The 18,224-nt window shown below is 41.4% G+C and overlaps 1 protein-coding gene and 1 pseudogene across 4 annotated transcripts in view; one reads left to right on the plus strand and one right to left on the minus strand.

Annotated features, from left to right (window-relative positions):
- The first annotated feature begins 937 nt into the window (after positions 1–937).
- Positions 938–18,224, plus strand: part of RNF8 (ring finger protein 8) — a 46,509-nt gene continuing 29,222 nt past the window's right edge. Inside the window, exons 1-2 of one of the 3 annotated variants that reach the window (XM_081293642.1) lie at positions 938–1,240; positions 9,994–10,122. In XM_081293642.1, coding sequence (XP_081149768.1) covers positions 1,130–1,240; positions 9,994–10,122 — 240 coding nt within the window. In that variant the 5' untranslated portion in view covers positions 938–1,129. The remainder of the gene's footprint in view (positions 1,241–9,993; positions 10,123–18,224) is intronic. The other 2 variants (XM_081293644.1, XM_081293643.1) reach the window with 2 other exon arrangements.
- On the minus strand, positions 3,627–5,236 carry LOC308650395 (ribose-phosphate pyrophosphokinase 1-like; annotated as a pseudogene). The gene is made up of 3 exons: positions 5,228–5,236; positions 4,262–4,660; positions 3,627–4,157 (listed from the first exon to the last, which is right to left on the minus strand). The product of its transcript is annotated as a ribose-phosphate pyrophosphokinase 1-like (transcript).

Genomic DNA, 18,224 nt, shown 5'->3' on the forward strand with positions numbered 1-18,224 from the left:
TTGGAAGTGTGCATACCACAAAATCCACCCATTGGAAGTAAACTTGTACAGGTGTGCAATCATAACAATATACTTTTAGAACATTTCTATTACTACCCCCTTCACAAGCTCATTTGCATTCAACACTCACTTCCTCAATTAGCTGCTGGTACCTGTGCTTCCTGTCTATGTAGATTTGCCTAGAATAAAATTTTAAAATCCACTAACAAAAGGAGATTGTGCAAAATGGATGAAATTTAGGAAAAGAATAAAATGTATCACAAGTGTGTGTGGGAACACACCTGTAAACTCAGCTACTAGGGTGTCTGAGGCAGGACGATGGCCAATTCAAGGCTAGCCTCAGTCATTTAGCAAGACCCTGTCTCAAAAAAAAAAAAAAAAAAAAAAAAAGGCTAGAGATGTGGCTCAGTGGTAAAGCGCCCCCAGGTTCAATCTCCAGTATCACTCTGCACCCCCACAAATCTCAAATCTCAAGTTATTTTAAAAGTAGGTCATAATGGGTTGGGGTGGGGCTTACTGGCTGACCAGGTATTTCAAAAAGCCCGGCGCGGGCGCGGAGGAGGGACCCGAGGTGATGGGGAGCGATGGGGTCCCGCTGGGGCGACCTGGGGGTGGAAGAGAGCCGGGGACCGGAGCGGCGGCGTCGGGGCGGCTTATCCCAGCTCTTTGGGAGGCAGAGGCAGGAGGATGGGAAATTCGGCAACTGAAATACTGGGTGAGGGAACGCGGGCTACAGTTTAAGTAACGGGGTTATCATCATCACTATGTGGTCATAAAGCAAAAAAATTTCTTTAAAAGGGGAAAAATAAGGAGCGGTTCCAGTTCGGGTGCGAAAGATTGGGGTGAGCTGTGAGGAATTTGTGACGCCAGAATCACAGCCGTGGGCCGCCAGCCCCAGCGGAATAGCACCTGCACCACCCAACGCGCAGGCGCGGCGCTCGGACTTCCCGGCTCCGAGTGCACCAGGCCCGCAGCCCGAGCTAGAGTTCCCATCGATCCCGATCTCCTAGCGATTGTTTCTGTCTGTTGTTTAGGTATGGCGCTGGCGAGGAAACCGAGAGACGGCTGGAACCGGGATCGGGACCAGAGTTTCGCTCGTTGCTGAGCGGCACCCAGGGCCTAGTGGGCTATGGGGGAGCCTGCTTCCTTGGTCACTGAAGACCACGCCGGTGGCCGGAGCTGGTGCTTGAGGCGGGTGGGGATGAACGCCGAGTGGCTGCTGCTGGAGGACGGACGCGAGGTGAGGGCAGGGGGTCCTGTTGTCGGGAGCGATGGGGTCCCGCTGGGGCGAGCTGGGGGTGGAAGGGAGCCGAGGACGGGAGCGGCGATGTCGGGGCGGCTGCGATGAATGGGGAAGCCGGGGGATGGGAGAGCGAGGAGCAGCAAGAGGTGGGATCCTGGGCCGCGTAGTGAGCGCGATCGCGGGCGCGCGGTGGAGGGGTCTGAGGCGGGTGGTGTTGGGGGAGAAAGATGAAAGGGTTCCACTCGGGGGAGACCTTCGGGGCCCCGGAGGGCGGTGGGGACCGGGTCCAGGGCCGCGGTGCCGAGGCGGGAAGATGGCCCCTGGAGGGCGGCTGGGCCGGAGGGCGGCCGGAGCTGGTGTACGCCGACCGCGGCGTGGAGGAGCAGGGCCGGGCCGAGCAGAGGCCGGGGCCGCGCCGTTGGGGTCGCCCGGAGCCCGCGGTGTGGGCCACCGAGGCAGCGCGGCCCGGACCGAAACGCCGCCCGAGGTCTGATGCGGTGTGAACTTTCTCGAGTTTATTTTGAAACCGATTGCGAATTAGGATGTGTCATCCTTCAGGTACTCATGTAAGAATGACTTCTTTCTTTCCGTCTCTTTGAGGAAGGTCGGCTGGTCCGGATGGGTCACGTTTAGCCTGGGAGTCTGTCTGCCTCCAAGTGGCGCCCCCTGAGATGGGTCAGGATGGGGATTCAGAGTTCTCCCCAGAGGTTGCTGACACTGTTTGATAAATGCAGATGAACAAAGAATAATAAATGCATGTTAAAAATAAAAACAAAAAGGAAAGGTGAGGCCTGGTACCAGTGGGGGAGGGGGCGCTAGAAGTGGGGTGGTAGGGAGAGAATTGCAGACAGCTTGGAAAGAACTGGGTCAGGAACAAGCTCTCGGTGATGAGGAGCCATTTGGGTTTTGGAAATCATTTGTATGAAAAGTTCACTTTGCGGTAATACTGAGTGGTAGTGTTGTAAATTAAATAAGTCTTGATTATTATTTAGTTTTAGTTAGGTCTTTCTTTCTAGATTATTTTTTTAAGGTTTTTCTTATAAGCCATCTAGTCTCAATGTAGTTTCCCAGATATTTATCTAGTGCTTATGTTGTTTGGTGTACTAGAGACAGATAATGACTTCTGTAGTCAAAGAGCTTATGGCTTGAATGAGAAAATTTATACAGTGAAGCAGTCTGACAATATCCGTGTGGGCTGAATAATTAATGGCCAAAACGTGAATTATTTAGTAATAGTCTAAAGCACTAGTTCCTTGAGTCAAGGAAGGCTTCAGGTCCAGCCTTAAATGTTGCTAAATTAAGAGATTATGAAGGGTTACTTTGTGTATAATGTATATACATTACTTGATCTGGTCCTGTAGATGTACTACACACACACACAACCAGTATGGCACTTTAATAATCAAGTGTTAGCTTATTCCTTTTTTTTTTTCTTCACACACAGACACTTTATTAATAGTTTCCTCTATAAGACACAATAACATCAAACTTTTAACAGAAATGTCAAGTCATTTGAGAGGCCAAACAAATTCCAGGAGGGAAGACCACCTAAAACTCATGACCACCATGGAAGTAGGAAGGTTAAGCTACAGCAAATTATTTAATGTGAATGTTAGCAGTTACACAGCAGGAAGCAAATTTGTGTTCAGAAGACTATGGTACAATGATAATTTGGGCCCAGGAGTATATTTGGCCAGAAAAAGGTCAAGATGGCTGAAGATAAAGCCATAGAAAGGAATTGGCTCAAAGGGACTACATGCTATGTGGTCAAGCAGATGGCAATGAATCAGGCTTCTTCCTCCCTAGAAATATTGGCTGCACTGTGCTACCCCATGGTGATCCCACCCAACCGTTGTTTGTGGGGTTTTTTTTTTTTTTTTGTTTTTTGTTTTTTCAGGCTGAGCTGCCTGCTTCTGCCTTAAAGGGTGCTTGCTCAGCTATGGAAATAGGTCTATAGAAAGCCCAGGGCTCTTGTTGTTAATTTAGCTTAGATCTTAGAGAACTTGTCACACATGGGCTGCTTTGTTACTAGTTGTTCTGACAAGGAAAAATCTCCAAAGCATTCACATGCAGAGTCTGAAAGTCCCCAACCATTCAAACAGCTTTATTCAACATCCTTAGAAGTCTGAAATCTTGCAGCAACTGAACTCTAGTTAGAGCTGTAAGGTTCACAAAATCATTAAGGAAGCCAGAATGAGACAATGCAGTTAAGAAATCCCAACAGTTAATATCAATCTGTCTTTCCCCAATTTCCAATAAACTCTCAATTACATGATATGGGATGTAGAAAGCTATAAGGAGCAAGCTGGGTCTTCTGAATTTGTCATCAAATACCAAGGGAAAGAAGGAGTGGGGTTGATTTTATTTTTTAAAAAGCTTCAAGTTATAAAGGAACATGGCTGAACAGGTAGGAAACAGATTCCCCGTTATGAGTTCTCCTGATGGCTTCTGCAAGGATCATAGAGATGTCATTCACCTGTATTTTGGAGCAATGCTTCATCTTGTCCTCCTGAGGTATGGTATCGATGACCACTACTACTTCAAAACATACATTACTGATGCAAGAAATGCCTGGCCCAGAAAAGATTTAATGAGTCAAGATAGCATGAACTCTGGTGGCTCCAGCTGAGAGAAGTTTGTCAGCTGCATGGCAGATGGTGCCACATGTGTCATCCACGTCATCCACAAGGATAGCCACATCTCCCGCTAACACCATGTGGTCCACTTCATTGGCCTTCTTCCATTCCTTGTGAAACAAGGCAAAGTCCACATTCAATTGGTCTGCAATGGAGGTCACTCTTGGTTCCACTAGCATCAGGTGACACAATAGTGCAGTTCCTCCACTCGGAGATATTCCCCCTACTCCATTTCAGGACAGCTGGCTCTGCATATAAATTGTCAAAGGCTTGCAAAACTGTTGTAAATGGATTTCCAAATGAGCACGGCTGTACTCTTTTAACTGTAGTATAGGTGAAATATCAGAATAAGGTAAATTCTTGGATGAAAGAGTGAAAGGATGTGAAAAAAAGCCCTGAATTTGAGAAGCAAGTGATAATATGATCTGCACCAGCTACAGACAGCTTATTTTGAACAAGCTTGGCTAAGATTGGAACCCGGCTTTTATCTTTATCCTGCTGGGCATCGGGGAAATGTGGGATGATTGTAGCAACCCAGCTGGCTAAAGTGATCTTGCAGGCATTAATCATGATCATACCTCCATTAGATTGTTGATTTTACCACAGCCACTCTGAATGATGTAGACATTATCTCCATGTACACTTTCACCAGTTTCCACACGGGTCTCCTGGTTGCTGAATTTCTTGGTTGCACCTTGCCTAGCTCTAGGCCCAGGTGGTCAGCAGTTTTCTGGTGTAAGTCCTGATGGGAGCTGCCACTGAAGATTTTGATTTTTGGTATCTTGGGCAGTTACCCTAGGTGCTCTTCACTCAGCGATCGCTGCGGCTGCAGGGTTCTGAACTGAAATCGACTCAGAGACTTAATATTAACCGCTAACCTTTGCTACTGCACCATCTTCAAGTGTTAACTTATTCTTTTAGATCAGTTCAATGAATTACTTCATTAATTTCTCCTGAATAGCTTGGGAGGTAGTCCTGGATTTTGCGGGAGAAGGGAGGATAAGGGAAAATAATGTTGTAAGACAAGGAGTCTATAAAGCTGGGCATGGGATTATGTTTGTAATCCCAGCAATTTGGGAGGCTGAGGCAGGAAGATTGCAGGTTCAAGGCCTGCCTCAGCAACTTAACCAGGCCCTAAGCAATTTAGTGAGACCCTGTCTAAAAATAAAAATGGCTGGGAATATAGTTCAGTGGTAAAACATCCCTGTGTTTAATCCCCACTGCCAAAAACCAAAAACCCAAGTCCATAAAGCACTTCTAGATATGTTCTAACCTATTTGATAGATTTGTGTGGGCCCACCTCTGTGGGGAGAGACCAGTACAAACCAAGTGAATGGAAAAAACATACTGGGGACATTATGGCTTGCCTGGTAGCCTGTGTGTAGAAGCTTGCCAGGCCTGGTTGTCTGCAAGGTCAGGTCTTGGACAGTAGCTGGAGCTTAGCCTATAGTGTGTGTGAAGAGAGTCTGAATTAAAGCCAAGATGAAGTCTCACAGTAATGGTTCTTAAACCACTAGTTGGTTTGCACAGATTTTTAAGAGGAGTGGTGATATCATTTAATTATAACAGCAGTCAGTTCCCCACCTTTCCAGTTCCTTTCAAAGTTTCAGATTTTGCAGATGAAATAATAAAACATGGCTTCCCTCATTTTGTTGAAGGGAATACTATAGTAAAATTATCTGTTGGTCATGGTATTTTAAACTTTTTAATACCTGTTCAGAGTTCGATGTAAAAACAAATGTTTTATTGCAAATTGCCGGTCCTATAACTATCAACCCTAAAGCCATAATATCTTTTTTTCTTGTTTTCTTCTCTCATATCTGGTTTTCTTAAAGCTTTCTGCCCTAAGTGGGTCGAAAAAGGGAAAGGATGGTTCTAGAGTATTTTCTGGTCATGTGGGAAACAGCAGGAGTTGTGCCCAGGTGGAAAGGATAGCATTAGTGAAGGTGGACATGGTCAAGATGAACTTCTAGATCAATAATGTCAACATGCTCAAAGGCTTGCAAAACTGTTGTAAATGGATTTCCAAATGAGCACGCTGTACTCTTTTAACTGTAGTATAGGTGAAATATCAGAATGCTAAGGTAAATTCTTGGATGAAAGAGTGAAAGGATGTGAAAAAAATCTTTTTCTGGATTTGCAGTCTGTAGGAGGCAATTCAGAAAAAGGCACTCCTTTGTTTTTTCTGTACTATTTTCCCTGGTGGCAATCAGGCTGTTTCCCCCCAAGTATTAAAATGGCAGGTGGAAATTTTTATTTCCTCTCTTTGGGGGAAGAAAAAAAAACTATCAAAGCTGGGTGTGGTGGGTGCAGGCCTATAATCTCAGCAACTCTGGTGACTGAGGCAGGAGGGGATCACAAGTTCCAGGCCAGCCTCAGCAACTGAGTGCATTCCTGAGCAACTTAGGGAGACCCTGTCTCAAAATCAAAAATAAAAAGGCCTGGTGATATAATACTGTGATAAAGCACCCCAGTTCCAAAAACAAAAAAGAAAAATGAAAAAAAGCTACCAGGATGGAAATTCATAGTGAATGTAAATGACAGGTAATCTTTATACACTTTCCTCCCCCAACTATGATGGGACCAAACCTAGTGCCTCTTGCATGCTTAGCAAGGGCTCTACCACTGAGCTATGCCCCCGCCTTCAGAGGAACTTCTATAATTAAATGTTAAACTGTCAAAAGCTTCGGACAAAAGAGTTTTGGTAGAGATGGCCATCACAATGTTTGAAAGGGAAACATGTCTGATTTTAAGAGTTCCTAGCTGGTGCTTCCTATTTTCCAGCGTAATAATTTAGCTTCCAACTTCTGACCTAAAAAATGTCCATTCTAGAATCTGGAAGGACCCATAGGCAAGCTCTCTTTGTCCTTCTATTCATTTAGAAATATTTGCTGAACACCATGTCCAGTATAGGAATACTGTGTTAAAAAAAAGATAAAGTCCCTGCTCATGAAATTTATGTTCTAGGAAATGCGGAGGGGGAGGTCAAACAAGCAAGATAATTTAATCGTGATAAATGCATGCTAATAACGGGTGGAGGAGTGTAGACAGCAATATTAGATAAGGGTAATCAGTGTAGGCCTCTGAGGAGTTGAAACTTGGAAAAGATGAGAAAAGTAGCCTATGCAAAAGTCTGAGAAAAGAGTGTCTTAAGAAAAGAGTGTTTTAAGCAGAGGGGACAAGTAAAAAATAAAGCCCTCCAGTAAGCTGGAACTTGGAGGAGGTTAAGGAACAAAAAGAAGGCTCAAGTGGCTGAAGAAGCAAGCTAGTGTTGGCAGCCCAGTATGAGTCTGAGACTAAAGAGGAGGTCAGGACATTCAGGGCCTTATAGTCCGTGGGAAGAAGTTTGGATGGTAGAAGGATTTTAAAGAAAGAGAAATGATCTGATTTAAAATTTTACATCACCAGTGATGCTACATGAAAAATACAATTTAGGGGAGCTAGAGTAGGAGCAGAAACAGCAGGTGGCCAGGACATTTGGACTCAGATAGTGTCTGGAGAGGTAGAAGTGAATAGATTATGAATTACGGCCAGTAGAATTACTGATGTTTTATTGTTTATTTATTTATTTTTGGTACTAGGGATTGAACCCAGGGGCACTCAACCACTAAGCCACATCCTCAGCCCTTTTTTTGTATTTTATTTAGAGACAGGGTTTTACTGAGTTGCTTAAGGCCTCACCAAGTTGCTGAGGCTGGCTATGAGCTTGGGATCCTCCTGCCTCAGCCTCCCAAGATGCTGGAATTAACAGGTGTGCCCAGCAGATTGCTAATGTTTAAAATGTGGAGATGAGGAATAGATGAATCAAAAATGACTTCTAGATTTTAGGCTGAGCATTTGGTTGGATGACATTGTCAATTACTGAAATGAGAATTTGGGAGGAGTGACTAGATTAGGTCAGAGACAGTCAAGGTAGACTTTTATTTTTCCTTCTCCCCCTCCTCCCAGGGGTGCTGTACCACTGAACTACATCTTTGAGCCCTTCTTAAAATTTCAAGACAGGGTCTCGCTAAATTGCTGAGGCTGGCCTTGAACTTGAAATCCTGCTGCCTTAGCCTCCTGAGTGGCTGGGATTACCAGGGTGCAATGCCATACCTGGCTTCATTAATCTTTAAGGAACTGAAGACAAGGATGATTCTGAAAGATTTTCAGAAAGAGCAAAGAGGGTAGGTCTTAGAACCCCACAGACTTTCTATGTATGTGTGTGTATGTTTCTGGGGATTGAGCCCAGGGTGTTCTTCCACTGAACTACATCCCCCACGCTTTTCAAAACATTATTTTTTATTTTGGGAAAGGATCTTGCTAAATTGTAGAGACTTGTGAGCCTCCTGCCTCAGACTTCCTAGTCACTGGGATTATAGGCATGCACACTGTGCTTGGCTAGAAAACCACAAACTTTAAAACTTCAATATTTCCAGTTAAGGTTGTGGAAGGGGTCATTAAAGAGAGCACTTGTGCACTGAAAATAATAAGCAGGAAAGATCTGGATCTAAGAAGAATTTCATTTCCTCCTTCACAGGGTTATTATGAACTTGACAAGTCCATCAGAAAATAAGATAGATGTGAATTTGGGCTTCTTTTCAATCTTTGCCAGAGGCACTCAACACTTTCCTTATGGCTAAGATGGAGGATATTGACTCAGTGCAAAGACTTTTGGTTGAATTTTAATTGATTGAAAGTATACCTAGGTTATGTGGGAGAATGTTTGCTAGGCTTTCCCTGAGAGCTTTGTTTTTGGCTACTTCCCATTTCAACATATTTTTTTTTAATATTTATTTTTTAGTGTAGTTGGACACAATACCTTTATTTTGTTTATTTATTTTTATGTGGTGCTGAGGATTGAACCCAGGGCCCCACGTGCTAGGTGAGCGCTCTCCTGCTAATCCACAACCCCAGGCCCCCAATTTCAATATTTTTTATCTGTGTCTTGAGTGAAGGTACAGAATGAACTGCCATGTTAATTTGGTAAGAGACTGAATCTAGAAGGTATATTGAATATGTTGGATCAGATGGCCGATTAAAAATTCAGAAAAGTCTTGACAAACTGGTGTGATAGCCTAGACTAACAAGAAGAATTTTTTTTTTTTTTAAAGAGAGAGTGAGAGAGGAGAGAGAGAGAGAGAGAGAATTTTTAATATTTATTTTTTAGTTCTCGGCAGACACAACATCTTTGTATGTGGTGCTGAGGATTGAACCTGGGCCGCACGCATGCCAGGCGAGCGCGCTACCGCTTGAGCCACATCCCCAGCCCACAAGAAGAAATTTAATAGAAATCAATGTAAGGTCCTACACTTGAATCCAGATTTTCCCAACTAGTCAAGTATAGAATGGAAGAGACATGACTTAGCATAACAATTCTTGGGGGAGGGGAGACCAAGAAATATAATCATTTCTAAGTCTGAGATTACATTGGCAGAGTACTGTATCTGCTGTGGAAGCAAATGCAATTTACATTCTATGCTAATAATATCTAGAACTGGGAAAGTGATAACTTGAATTTGACTGTGTGGTAAAATTAAGTTTAGTTTTCTTAATACAGTATCCAGGAATAAAGACAAACCAGGAGTCCTTTCACAGACCCATTAGAATGACAGACTCAAACCCATCCCCTGGGAATTAGGTTGAAGTAATTGGGAACACAGCCAGGGAGAGAGAAGTCTCAGTAGACATTTTATAGATGATGTGGAAGGGGGATTAGAGATTTTCTGATGGTCCCCAGTGCAGAACCAGAGCCAATAAATGGAATTTGTAGAGAGAAAGATGCCAAGTTATAGCCATTAAAAAATCCCAAGGCCTGACTTATATAAAGGCAGTGTTCAAGAAGAGTTGATGGGCTTGTGTAGAAAGAATTCTTCCATGTTATGGCTTCCTGAACCAGATAACCTTTCAGGGTCTTAACTTCCTTCAGCTTTTTCTTGTCACAATTTCTTGACTTTCTACCTGGTGGCTCCCTTGGCAGCTGAAGAGGAGATAGCAAATGAACTGTTTGGATTCCATAGGAATCTGGTTTCTCAAACTGGGGCTTGTGTACACTGTTGGTTGATAAGATACAAAGGACTTCCCTTTTCAGCACAATGACTGATTATCTCTCTTGCATTGTTGTTGTTTTCCCAGGTGACTATAGGCCGAGGATTTGGTGTCACATACCAACTGGTATCAAAAATTTGCCCTCTGATGATTTCTCGCAACCACTGTGTTTTGAAGCAGAATCCTGAGGGTCAGTGGACAATTATGGACAACAAGGTACAGGAATTCACAGATTCACCTAATTGCTTTTATTTATTTTTAAATTTATTTTTAAAAATTTCTTGCTTTTTTTTTTTTGCTATAATTTTGATTATGCCAAGATAATTTCTAATGCTTGAGTTGAAATTTGTTACTATGAAGGAAACATCTGAATTGGGGATGTAGGTCCTATTCCAAAAACTAGACTAAGTTACTGGAGGAATTGACCCTTTTGAGATGCAGAGGTCTAGAGACCCTGGGAATCTGCTGAAATTTCTGTAGTGTATCTACAGCTCAGGGGACAGGAGAGGAGAAAGAAAGTGAGCTGACAGCACTTAGCTCCTTCCCTTCCTCACACCTTTAAATCAGAGCAATTCCCTCCCTCATCTATTTCTCTCTCTGTCTATTTTTGGCATTGGGGATTGAACTAGGGCCTTGCATGTGCTAGGCAAATGCTCCACTGATGTACATCCCAGTTCTCCTCCTTTTTTTTTTTTTTTTTTTTTTTTAACTGTTTTACATATTAGTGTTCTGTGGACAATTTCCTTTGGGGAAAAAATAGTTGTTCTGCTTTAAACAAATTTGAAAACCACTGCTCTAGTGGTCAGTATACATGGTACAGTTGAATGAAAAATACCAGGTTAGGTCATATATAAATTCAAAAAGGCCCAGAGGAGGGGAAATAGTATATAAAACCCAGCAATTAAGTACCTTGCTAGCCTGGTGTGGTGGTACATGCCTATAACCCAGAGATTTTGGAGGCTGATGTAGCAGGATGACAAGTTCAAGGCCATCCTAGACAATTTAATGTAACCCTGTCTCAAACTTTTTAAAAAAATTAAAAGACCTGGGGATGTAACTCTGTAGTAGAGTGCCCTTATGTTCAGTCCCCAGTACCACAAATAAACAAACAAGGGAGAAAGAAAGAAGTATGAAGAAATACCTAGCTACTCAGGAGACTGAATCAGTAGGAGTGCAAGTTCAAGGCTTGTCTGGATACCATAGCAAGACACTGTTGCCTCCCCAATCCCCTCCAAAAAAAGACTTACCTAAAGTGCAGATAGGCAGATATATTAGTACCCATGAATATAATGAAAGACTGTGAAGTGAGAGAAATTCTAATATGAACAATTAAATTTAAGAAGTATGAAATATCTTTAGATATCATTTTATACTGCTTCACTGCTCTGATTGGAAGGATTTTAAAGGTACCTGTTAGAAGGGAGGATATCCCACAAGCCTGCCCAGCAGACTCATTTTGCATGCATAAATCTACTAGATGTAAGCTGTTGGAGAAAGTATGTTTCTGGTCTAGAATTAAGTTGAGTTAGCACTGCATTGAAGGAGCTAATTTAAAAGCTAAGTGAATTATTTCAATATTATTTGTAAGGTACAATGAACAGAAAGTTGGTACTGAAATTATCTAGTTTAACCCTTTCTGTGGACACAGATACACCTGAGCCTCAGAGATACACTGTCCTCCCAAACTGGTGAATGAGTGAATAACTGGTGAGTTAGTAAATGAGCCATGACGTAAACTCAAATTAAGATTCTCTACAGTGTCCTGTTGATAAATACCAATAGAGGACGTAAACAATTTGCTATGCTAATTTCATGATTTTAAAAAATTGAAAATTATGCATATCTAAGCTGTTAAGTTTTTTTCTTTCTTTCTTTCTTGGTACCAGGGATTGAACCCAAGGGCGCTTAACCACTGAGTCACATCCCCAGAGCCTTATTTTTTTTTTTTTTAGTTGTAGTTGGACACAATTCCTTTATTTATTTATTTTTATGTGGTGCTGAGGATTAAACCCAGGGTCTCGCATGTGTGAGGCGAGCGCTGTACCACTGAGCCATGATTGCAGCCTCCCAGCACTTTTTTATATTTTATTTAGAGACAGGGTATATATATATTTATTTTAGTTGTAGTTGTCAATATCTTTATTTATTTATTTTTATGTGGTGCTGAGGATTGAACCCAGGGCCTCACATGTGCTAGGCGAGCACTCTACAGCTGAGCCACAACCCAATCCCTAGAGATAGGGTCTTGCTGAGTTGCTTAGAGCCTTGCTAAGTTGCTGAGGCTGTCTTTAAACTCCCGATCCTTCTGCCTCAGCCTCCCAAGCTGCTGGGGTTACGGGCATGAGCCACCATGCCCTGCTAAGGTTTTTAAAGCCTCTAATAGTTTATTTTGAAGCACCTTAGGAGCCAGGAATAGTGGCATGTGCCTATAATCCCAGCACTTGGGAGGATGAGCCAGGAGGACTGTTTGAACCTGGGAGTTTGAAACCAGCCTGGGCAACATAGTGAGACATCCTCAAATAAATAAATACATAAATAAAAATAAAAATTAATCTTTAGGAAGGATGTTTTCTTCATCAGAGTTGGCCATTAAAGAAATGAATTAGTGCAATAGAGGTGAATTCTCTGCTGCTGCTATCTTTGGTTATGAGCCACATGGATGTGATCCATGTATGGGATTAGCAGATTTTAATAGGTTGGGAAGCTACCAGCTGACTCATGGAGTACTCCTGGAATGTCAGCCACAGGGATGATAGAAGCAGCCTGTGTTAGCAGTAGTAGGTCATGGCTGTGCTCTAGGGTTGCACTCCAGTGTTTCTTTGTACCCTTTCTTGTAAGGCTGTCATGATTATCATTGTGACTCTTCATGTCTCAGTTGGCTAATTTGGAGGAAAGATAGGTTCCTCATTCTTCCAAACCTTTTCTGTACAATTGGTTTAAACCTCTTAGTTTAGTTGGGTCTTTTTTGTTGTTTTGTTGTTTTTTGGTACCAGGGATTGAACCTAGGGGCACTTAATAACTGAGCCACATCATCCCCAGGGTCTCACTAAGTTGCTGAGGCTGGCCTTGAACCTGCAATCTTCTTGTATCAGCCTCCTAAGCTGCTGTGATTACAGGCATGTGCCACCTTGCCTGGCATAAACCTCTTAATTTTGATTCTGTTTATGAGGTGACTGGTTTTTGGGAAAAACTGTGACAAGGGTTTTTTGTTTTTGTTTTTGGTGGAGTTGGGGAGAGTAGTACTGGGGAATCAAACCCAGGGCACTCTACTACTGAGCTACAACTCCAGCCCTTTTTATTTTTTATTTTGAAACAAGGTTTCATTAAGTTGCCCAGGCTTGTGATCCTCCTCCCTTATTCTCTCAAGTAGCTGGCATTACAAGCTTGCACCACTGTGCCTGCCTAGGAACAATTTTTATAAGTAAACCCCTTCCCTCATTTGTTTACTTACTTATTTGGCTTGACAGATGCTCCCTTTCCTTCGGGCTTTTTTCTGACACAATAGTATTGCAGTTGTCTTCTGCTGATGAGAGATTTGAATTTCTGCTGCAAGATATTATTGTTGTGGTTATTTTTGAAGTCATTTGTCAAGTCTCTCTTTAAACTATTTTTTATTATTTTGTGTGGTTCTGGGGATTAGCCCAGTACAGCAAAACAAACACAAAAAAACAAACAAGAAAACTGATGGTAGTATTACAAAATTTAGAACTTCAAAAGATACTGTGAGATGAATGAAAGGCAGACTCAGTAGAATGTTTGCTGTATAACCGACAGAACTCCAAATCTATTAAAAAAACAAAACAAAACACAACAAAATGGAAAAGACAGGCACTTCACAAAAGAATGTTCCAAATGTTTGATATTCATGAAAAGTTATTCAGCTTCATTAGTGTTCAGGGAAAAAGCTACAATGGAATACACTGTACATTCACCAGAATGGCTAAAATTAAACTGGTAGTGCCAGGTTCTGGCAAGGATATGGGACAAGTAGCGTTCTTTTATATTTGATGGGAATAAATTGATACAACTACTTTGGAAAAGTATTTGACGTTACTTATTAAATTTAAACATATGAGGCTCATGACACAGTATTTTCTCTCTCCAGAAACAACTGGAATGTCCATCAACAAAATGGATAAACAAACTGGAGTAGTCTTATATCTTATAATGAAACATTATACTGTAGTAAACATGAATGCATGACTAGACTATCCAACAATATGGATATATCTCACAAGCATAATATTGAGTAAGAGAGTAAATGTGTGTGTATATATATATATGTGTGTGTGTGTATGTGGCTTCTTTTGTGAAGCCAGACACACAAAATACTATATGTATTATATTATACATACATAATATATATATATATATATATATATATATATATATATATATATATATAATCTTTTTTCCATTTTAAACATTAAATGTTCAAAATTATGTAATGTTCAAAACTAGGCAAAGCTGGCATGCTTTTAAAGATAGTATTATCTAATTTTATTTATCCATTTCATTAGGAGCAAGGACCTTGCTTATCAAAACTGCCAAAAAAGAGTACTCTGCCTTTTATCATTATTATTTTGTAAATAGATTTTTCCAACTTAATTTTTGGGAAAAGTGTAATTTTCATATTCCTACTAAGATGCCAGTGTTTTAGATTTTTTTTTCACATGGCATTTGTTTGAAAAGAGTAAACCTTACCCCACCCCCCTTACCAGGTCAAAACAAAAAGAATCCAAAGAAACAACTCAAAATGCCTATAAAATTATTGCTTTTCTTTCTCTAATGCAGGTGAGGCTACAAATAGAAGGAAATTTGGTAAATAAATTATAGTTTGTGCTTGCTCCTTCTAATGTGATCGCATGTCCATGAGTGTCAGTCAGTGAGACAGTCTGATACTGTGGGTAGCATTTGTTCAACCTGGAACACTGAGGAAGAAAGCCACACTGAAGACACAAGGAAAGGGATTAGAAGATCCAGTCTGTCTAAAGAACGACATTGAGAAATGGTACTAACACCTTCTTAGAACATGGAAATAAAATATAACCCCGTCAGAGGTACCTTGCCAAGGAGCATGTTGAAAGTCCAGATAGCACCATTCATCAGTGTCCTGGGTCTTATGGCAGCATCTCGGGTCACTTAACATAGGAAACAGTGAATTTCAGACTACTTCTATACATCAAAAGAGTGCATGGAAAAACTGCACAGATCATAGACAATCGATGAACATAAGCTACTAGGCTTATTGCATCTATATGAAAAAAAAGGCGTGTGTTGAGGGAGAGACTCCCAGCCTCTGCAAGAAGCAGTCGAGAGCTGAGTGAGTGGAAAGGCAGGAGTGGACCCGTTGTGTGAGCACAGTAGGAGTTTGAGTTGAGAAAGAAATTGTTGTAGTGAACCAGGCCTGTTCACTATGTGGGTTCACAGTGTGAAATTCTATGCATTTTTCTTGAGTCAGAATGATTAAAAACTGGTTTGATGATACCTTTTTGTTCACTATAAATTCTCTCTTCTTTTTTTTTTTTTTAAACAATGCTGGGGATGGAACCCAGGGTTTCACACATTATAGGCAAGTAAGTGCTCTACCACTGAGCCACATTGCCAGCTCTCCACTGTGAATTCTAAAGCAAGGCTCAGACTCCTATAGTTTCTTCTTTATTTTAGTGGGGGGGAGTACTGGGGATTGAACTCAGGGGCACTCAACCACTAAGCAACACCCCCATGCCCATTTTGTATTTTATTTAGAGACAGGGTCTCACTGAGTTGCTTAGTACCTCGCTGTTGTTGAGGCTGGCTTTGGACCTGTGATTCTCCTGTCTCATCCTCTTGAGCCGCTGGGATTACAGGTGTGTGCCATTACATCAGGCTTAGTTTCTTCTTCTTCTTTTTTTTTTTCAAAGAGAGAGAGAGAGAGAATTTTTTAATATTTATTTTTTAGTTTTCGGTGGACACAACATCTTTATTTTTATTTTTATGTGGTGCTGAGGATCGAACCCAAGCGCCCCTCACATGCCAGGCGAGCGCGCTACCCCGCTTGAGCCACATCCCCAGCCCTTAGTTTCTTCTTATACTCGATGATTTAAACAGGAAAAAAACATCCCATTTAGGATACCATGACCTCATCAGTACCCATATACTGTTAGCAAAATAGATGGAGATGTTACAATTAAGAAGAGTGGAGGTGGCTTGGCACAGTGGTACACACCTGTAATCCCAGCTGCTAGGGGGAGGCTGAGGCAGGAGGATCACAAGTTCAAAGCCATCTCAGCAACTTAGCGAGACCCTGTCTCAAAAGAAAAAAGGTGAAAAAAAAAAAAAAAAAGAAAAAGAAAAGTGGAGGTAACTGGTACTTGGGGAGTGGAATTCATTGCTGCCCAGTGGAGTCAGGGAGATAGTGTTGGTCTCTTCTTATGATTCACTTCCTTTGGCACAGGAAGTCTTCCTACAGGAAACCTTTCCTCCATTTCCTTACCTGCAAATGGATCTTGACTGATCCAGACAGAGTTCTGGATAGTAAATGGTTTTGGAGGCTTGGATGTCCAAATAGTAGAAGTCTCTGGAATGCCTATAATTTTTTTTTTATTTCATGGTTGTTATAAAAGATATATTTACTCTGTAATTAGTTATTTAGTTATACATTTATGATTTGTGCACTTTTATGCCTGTATGTTGTACTTTTATTAAAGACTTATTTATTTAATTATTCATTTGGATTTTTTTGGAATACTGGGGTTTGAACTCAGGGCCTCATGCATGCTAGGCAAGTGCTCTGTCACTGAATTACATCCCCAGCTAAAAATTACTTCACAAAATATTGACCAATGCACACCTTTTAGGATTTCTAAAATAAAACTCAGTATCAAGTTCTGGCGAGCATGCTGAGTAACTGGAACTCTTATACATTGCAAGTAGGAATATAAAATAGTAGCTCCACTTCAAAAAACACTGATGGCGGGCTGTGGTGACACACACCTGTAATCCCAGTGACTCAGGAAGCTGAGAAAGGAGGATTGCAAGTTTGAGGCCAGCCTCTGCAAATTAGTGAGGCCCTAAGTAAATGAGTAAGACCCCGTCTCCAAAGAAAAAATAAAAATTGGGGGGATTTAGCTCCGTGATAAAGCACCCCCGGGTTCCATCTTCAACCTAAAAATAAAACAAAACAAAAAACCAAAAAATTCTTTGGTGATTTTTTTATAAAGAGTTTATCTAGTTTCCTATTTCTAAAATATTTATCAGAGATTAACAAAAATTTATCCTCTCATAGCAACTTGTACATGAATGTTAAGGTGATTTTATTCATAATCATCAAAAACTGGAAAAACAACTAGGGAATGGCTGAATTCTAGTTACTCATACACTCAATACTACTCAGCAGTAAAAAACTATAAACTCCTGATAATGCAGCAACATGGAGAAATCTCAGAGCCATTATGCTAAGTGAAAGATGCCAAACTCATCTAGAAAACTCCAAGAAAACATTGCCTTGGGGCTTTGGGTTTTCACTGTTTTTTACAATTGTTTAAAAGTAGCTGGATAGAGATTGAGCTTTGGGTGAAGTAACGTGTCTCGGGGGTGTGCCCTATCCCATCTTTTTTTGCCATTGATGGCTTGGAGACTGCAGGGTGGCTGAAAGACTTCAGGCAGGTTTTTCCTCTGGTTATAATTTTGCTGCTGCTGGATCTTGTCCAAGCTGGTGACTATGAAAACCAACATTAGAAAATCCTTGAACAAAGCATGATTTATTTAAACCATTGTATTCGTGACCATATTCCTGGGCAAGGCTTGACTGTCCTAATCCAGTCATAGTTTTTTCATCATTTTGTAGTCACCTTTGGAACAGACCTGACTCAGAGCTGTGGTTCAAATTATACCACTAGGTGTCACCAGGAAGTGATGAATGGTTAAACAGAGGGATCCAAGGATAAAATGTATTGGGAAATTTTTGAGAACTTATTTTGCAGGCCAAAAGAACCCTGTAGGAGACGGGTTAATGCAGAGAATCCAGTGGAAGGCTGCAAGACATCTCAAAAGTTTGCTTCAATTTCTTAAAGGTTGCTTGTTCCTTCTAGCCTGGAGCTTCTATAACCTATTTATGCTACTTTTTAAGACTTTTCTTAAATTCTATATACAGGCATCCGGTGGCCCCCTATGTCACGTTACTTTGCCTGAGACCTTTTTCCTATGTGTAATCTAAAATCAACTGTTATGTTTTAAAATTGTTCTCAAATGGATTGTTCTGGCTCCATCCCCATCCTTTGTTTTTTCCCTATGTGTTGATGCAGAGTCAGCAGGACTTATCATTCCCCTAGGCTGAG

This window comes from Spermophilus citellus, assembly GCF_964194105.1.
Source record: "Spermophilus citellus genome assembly, chromosome: 5".
In the NCBI taxonomy this organism is placed as follows: Eukaryota; Metazoa; Chordata; class Mammalia; order Rodentia; family Sciuridae; genus Spermophilus; species Spermophilus citellus.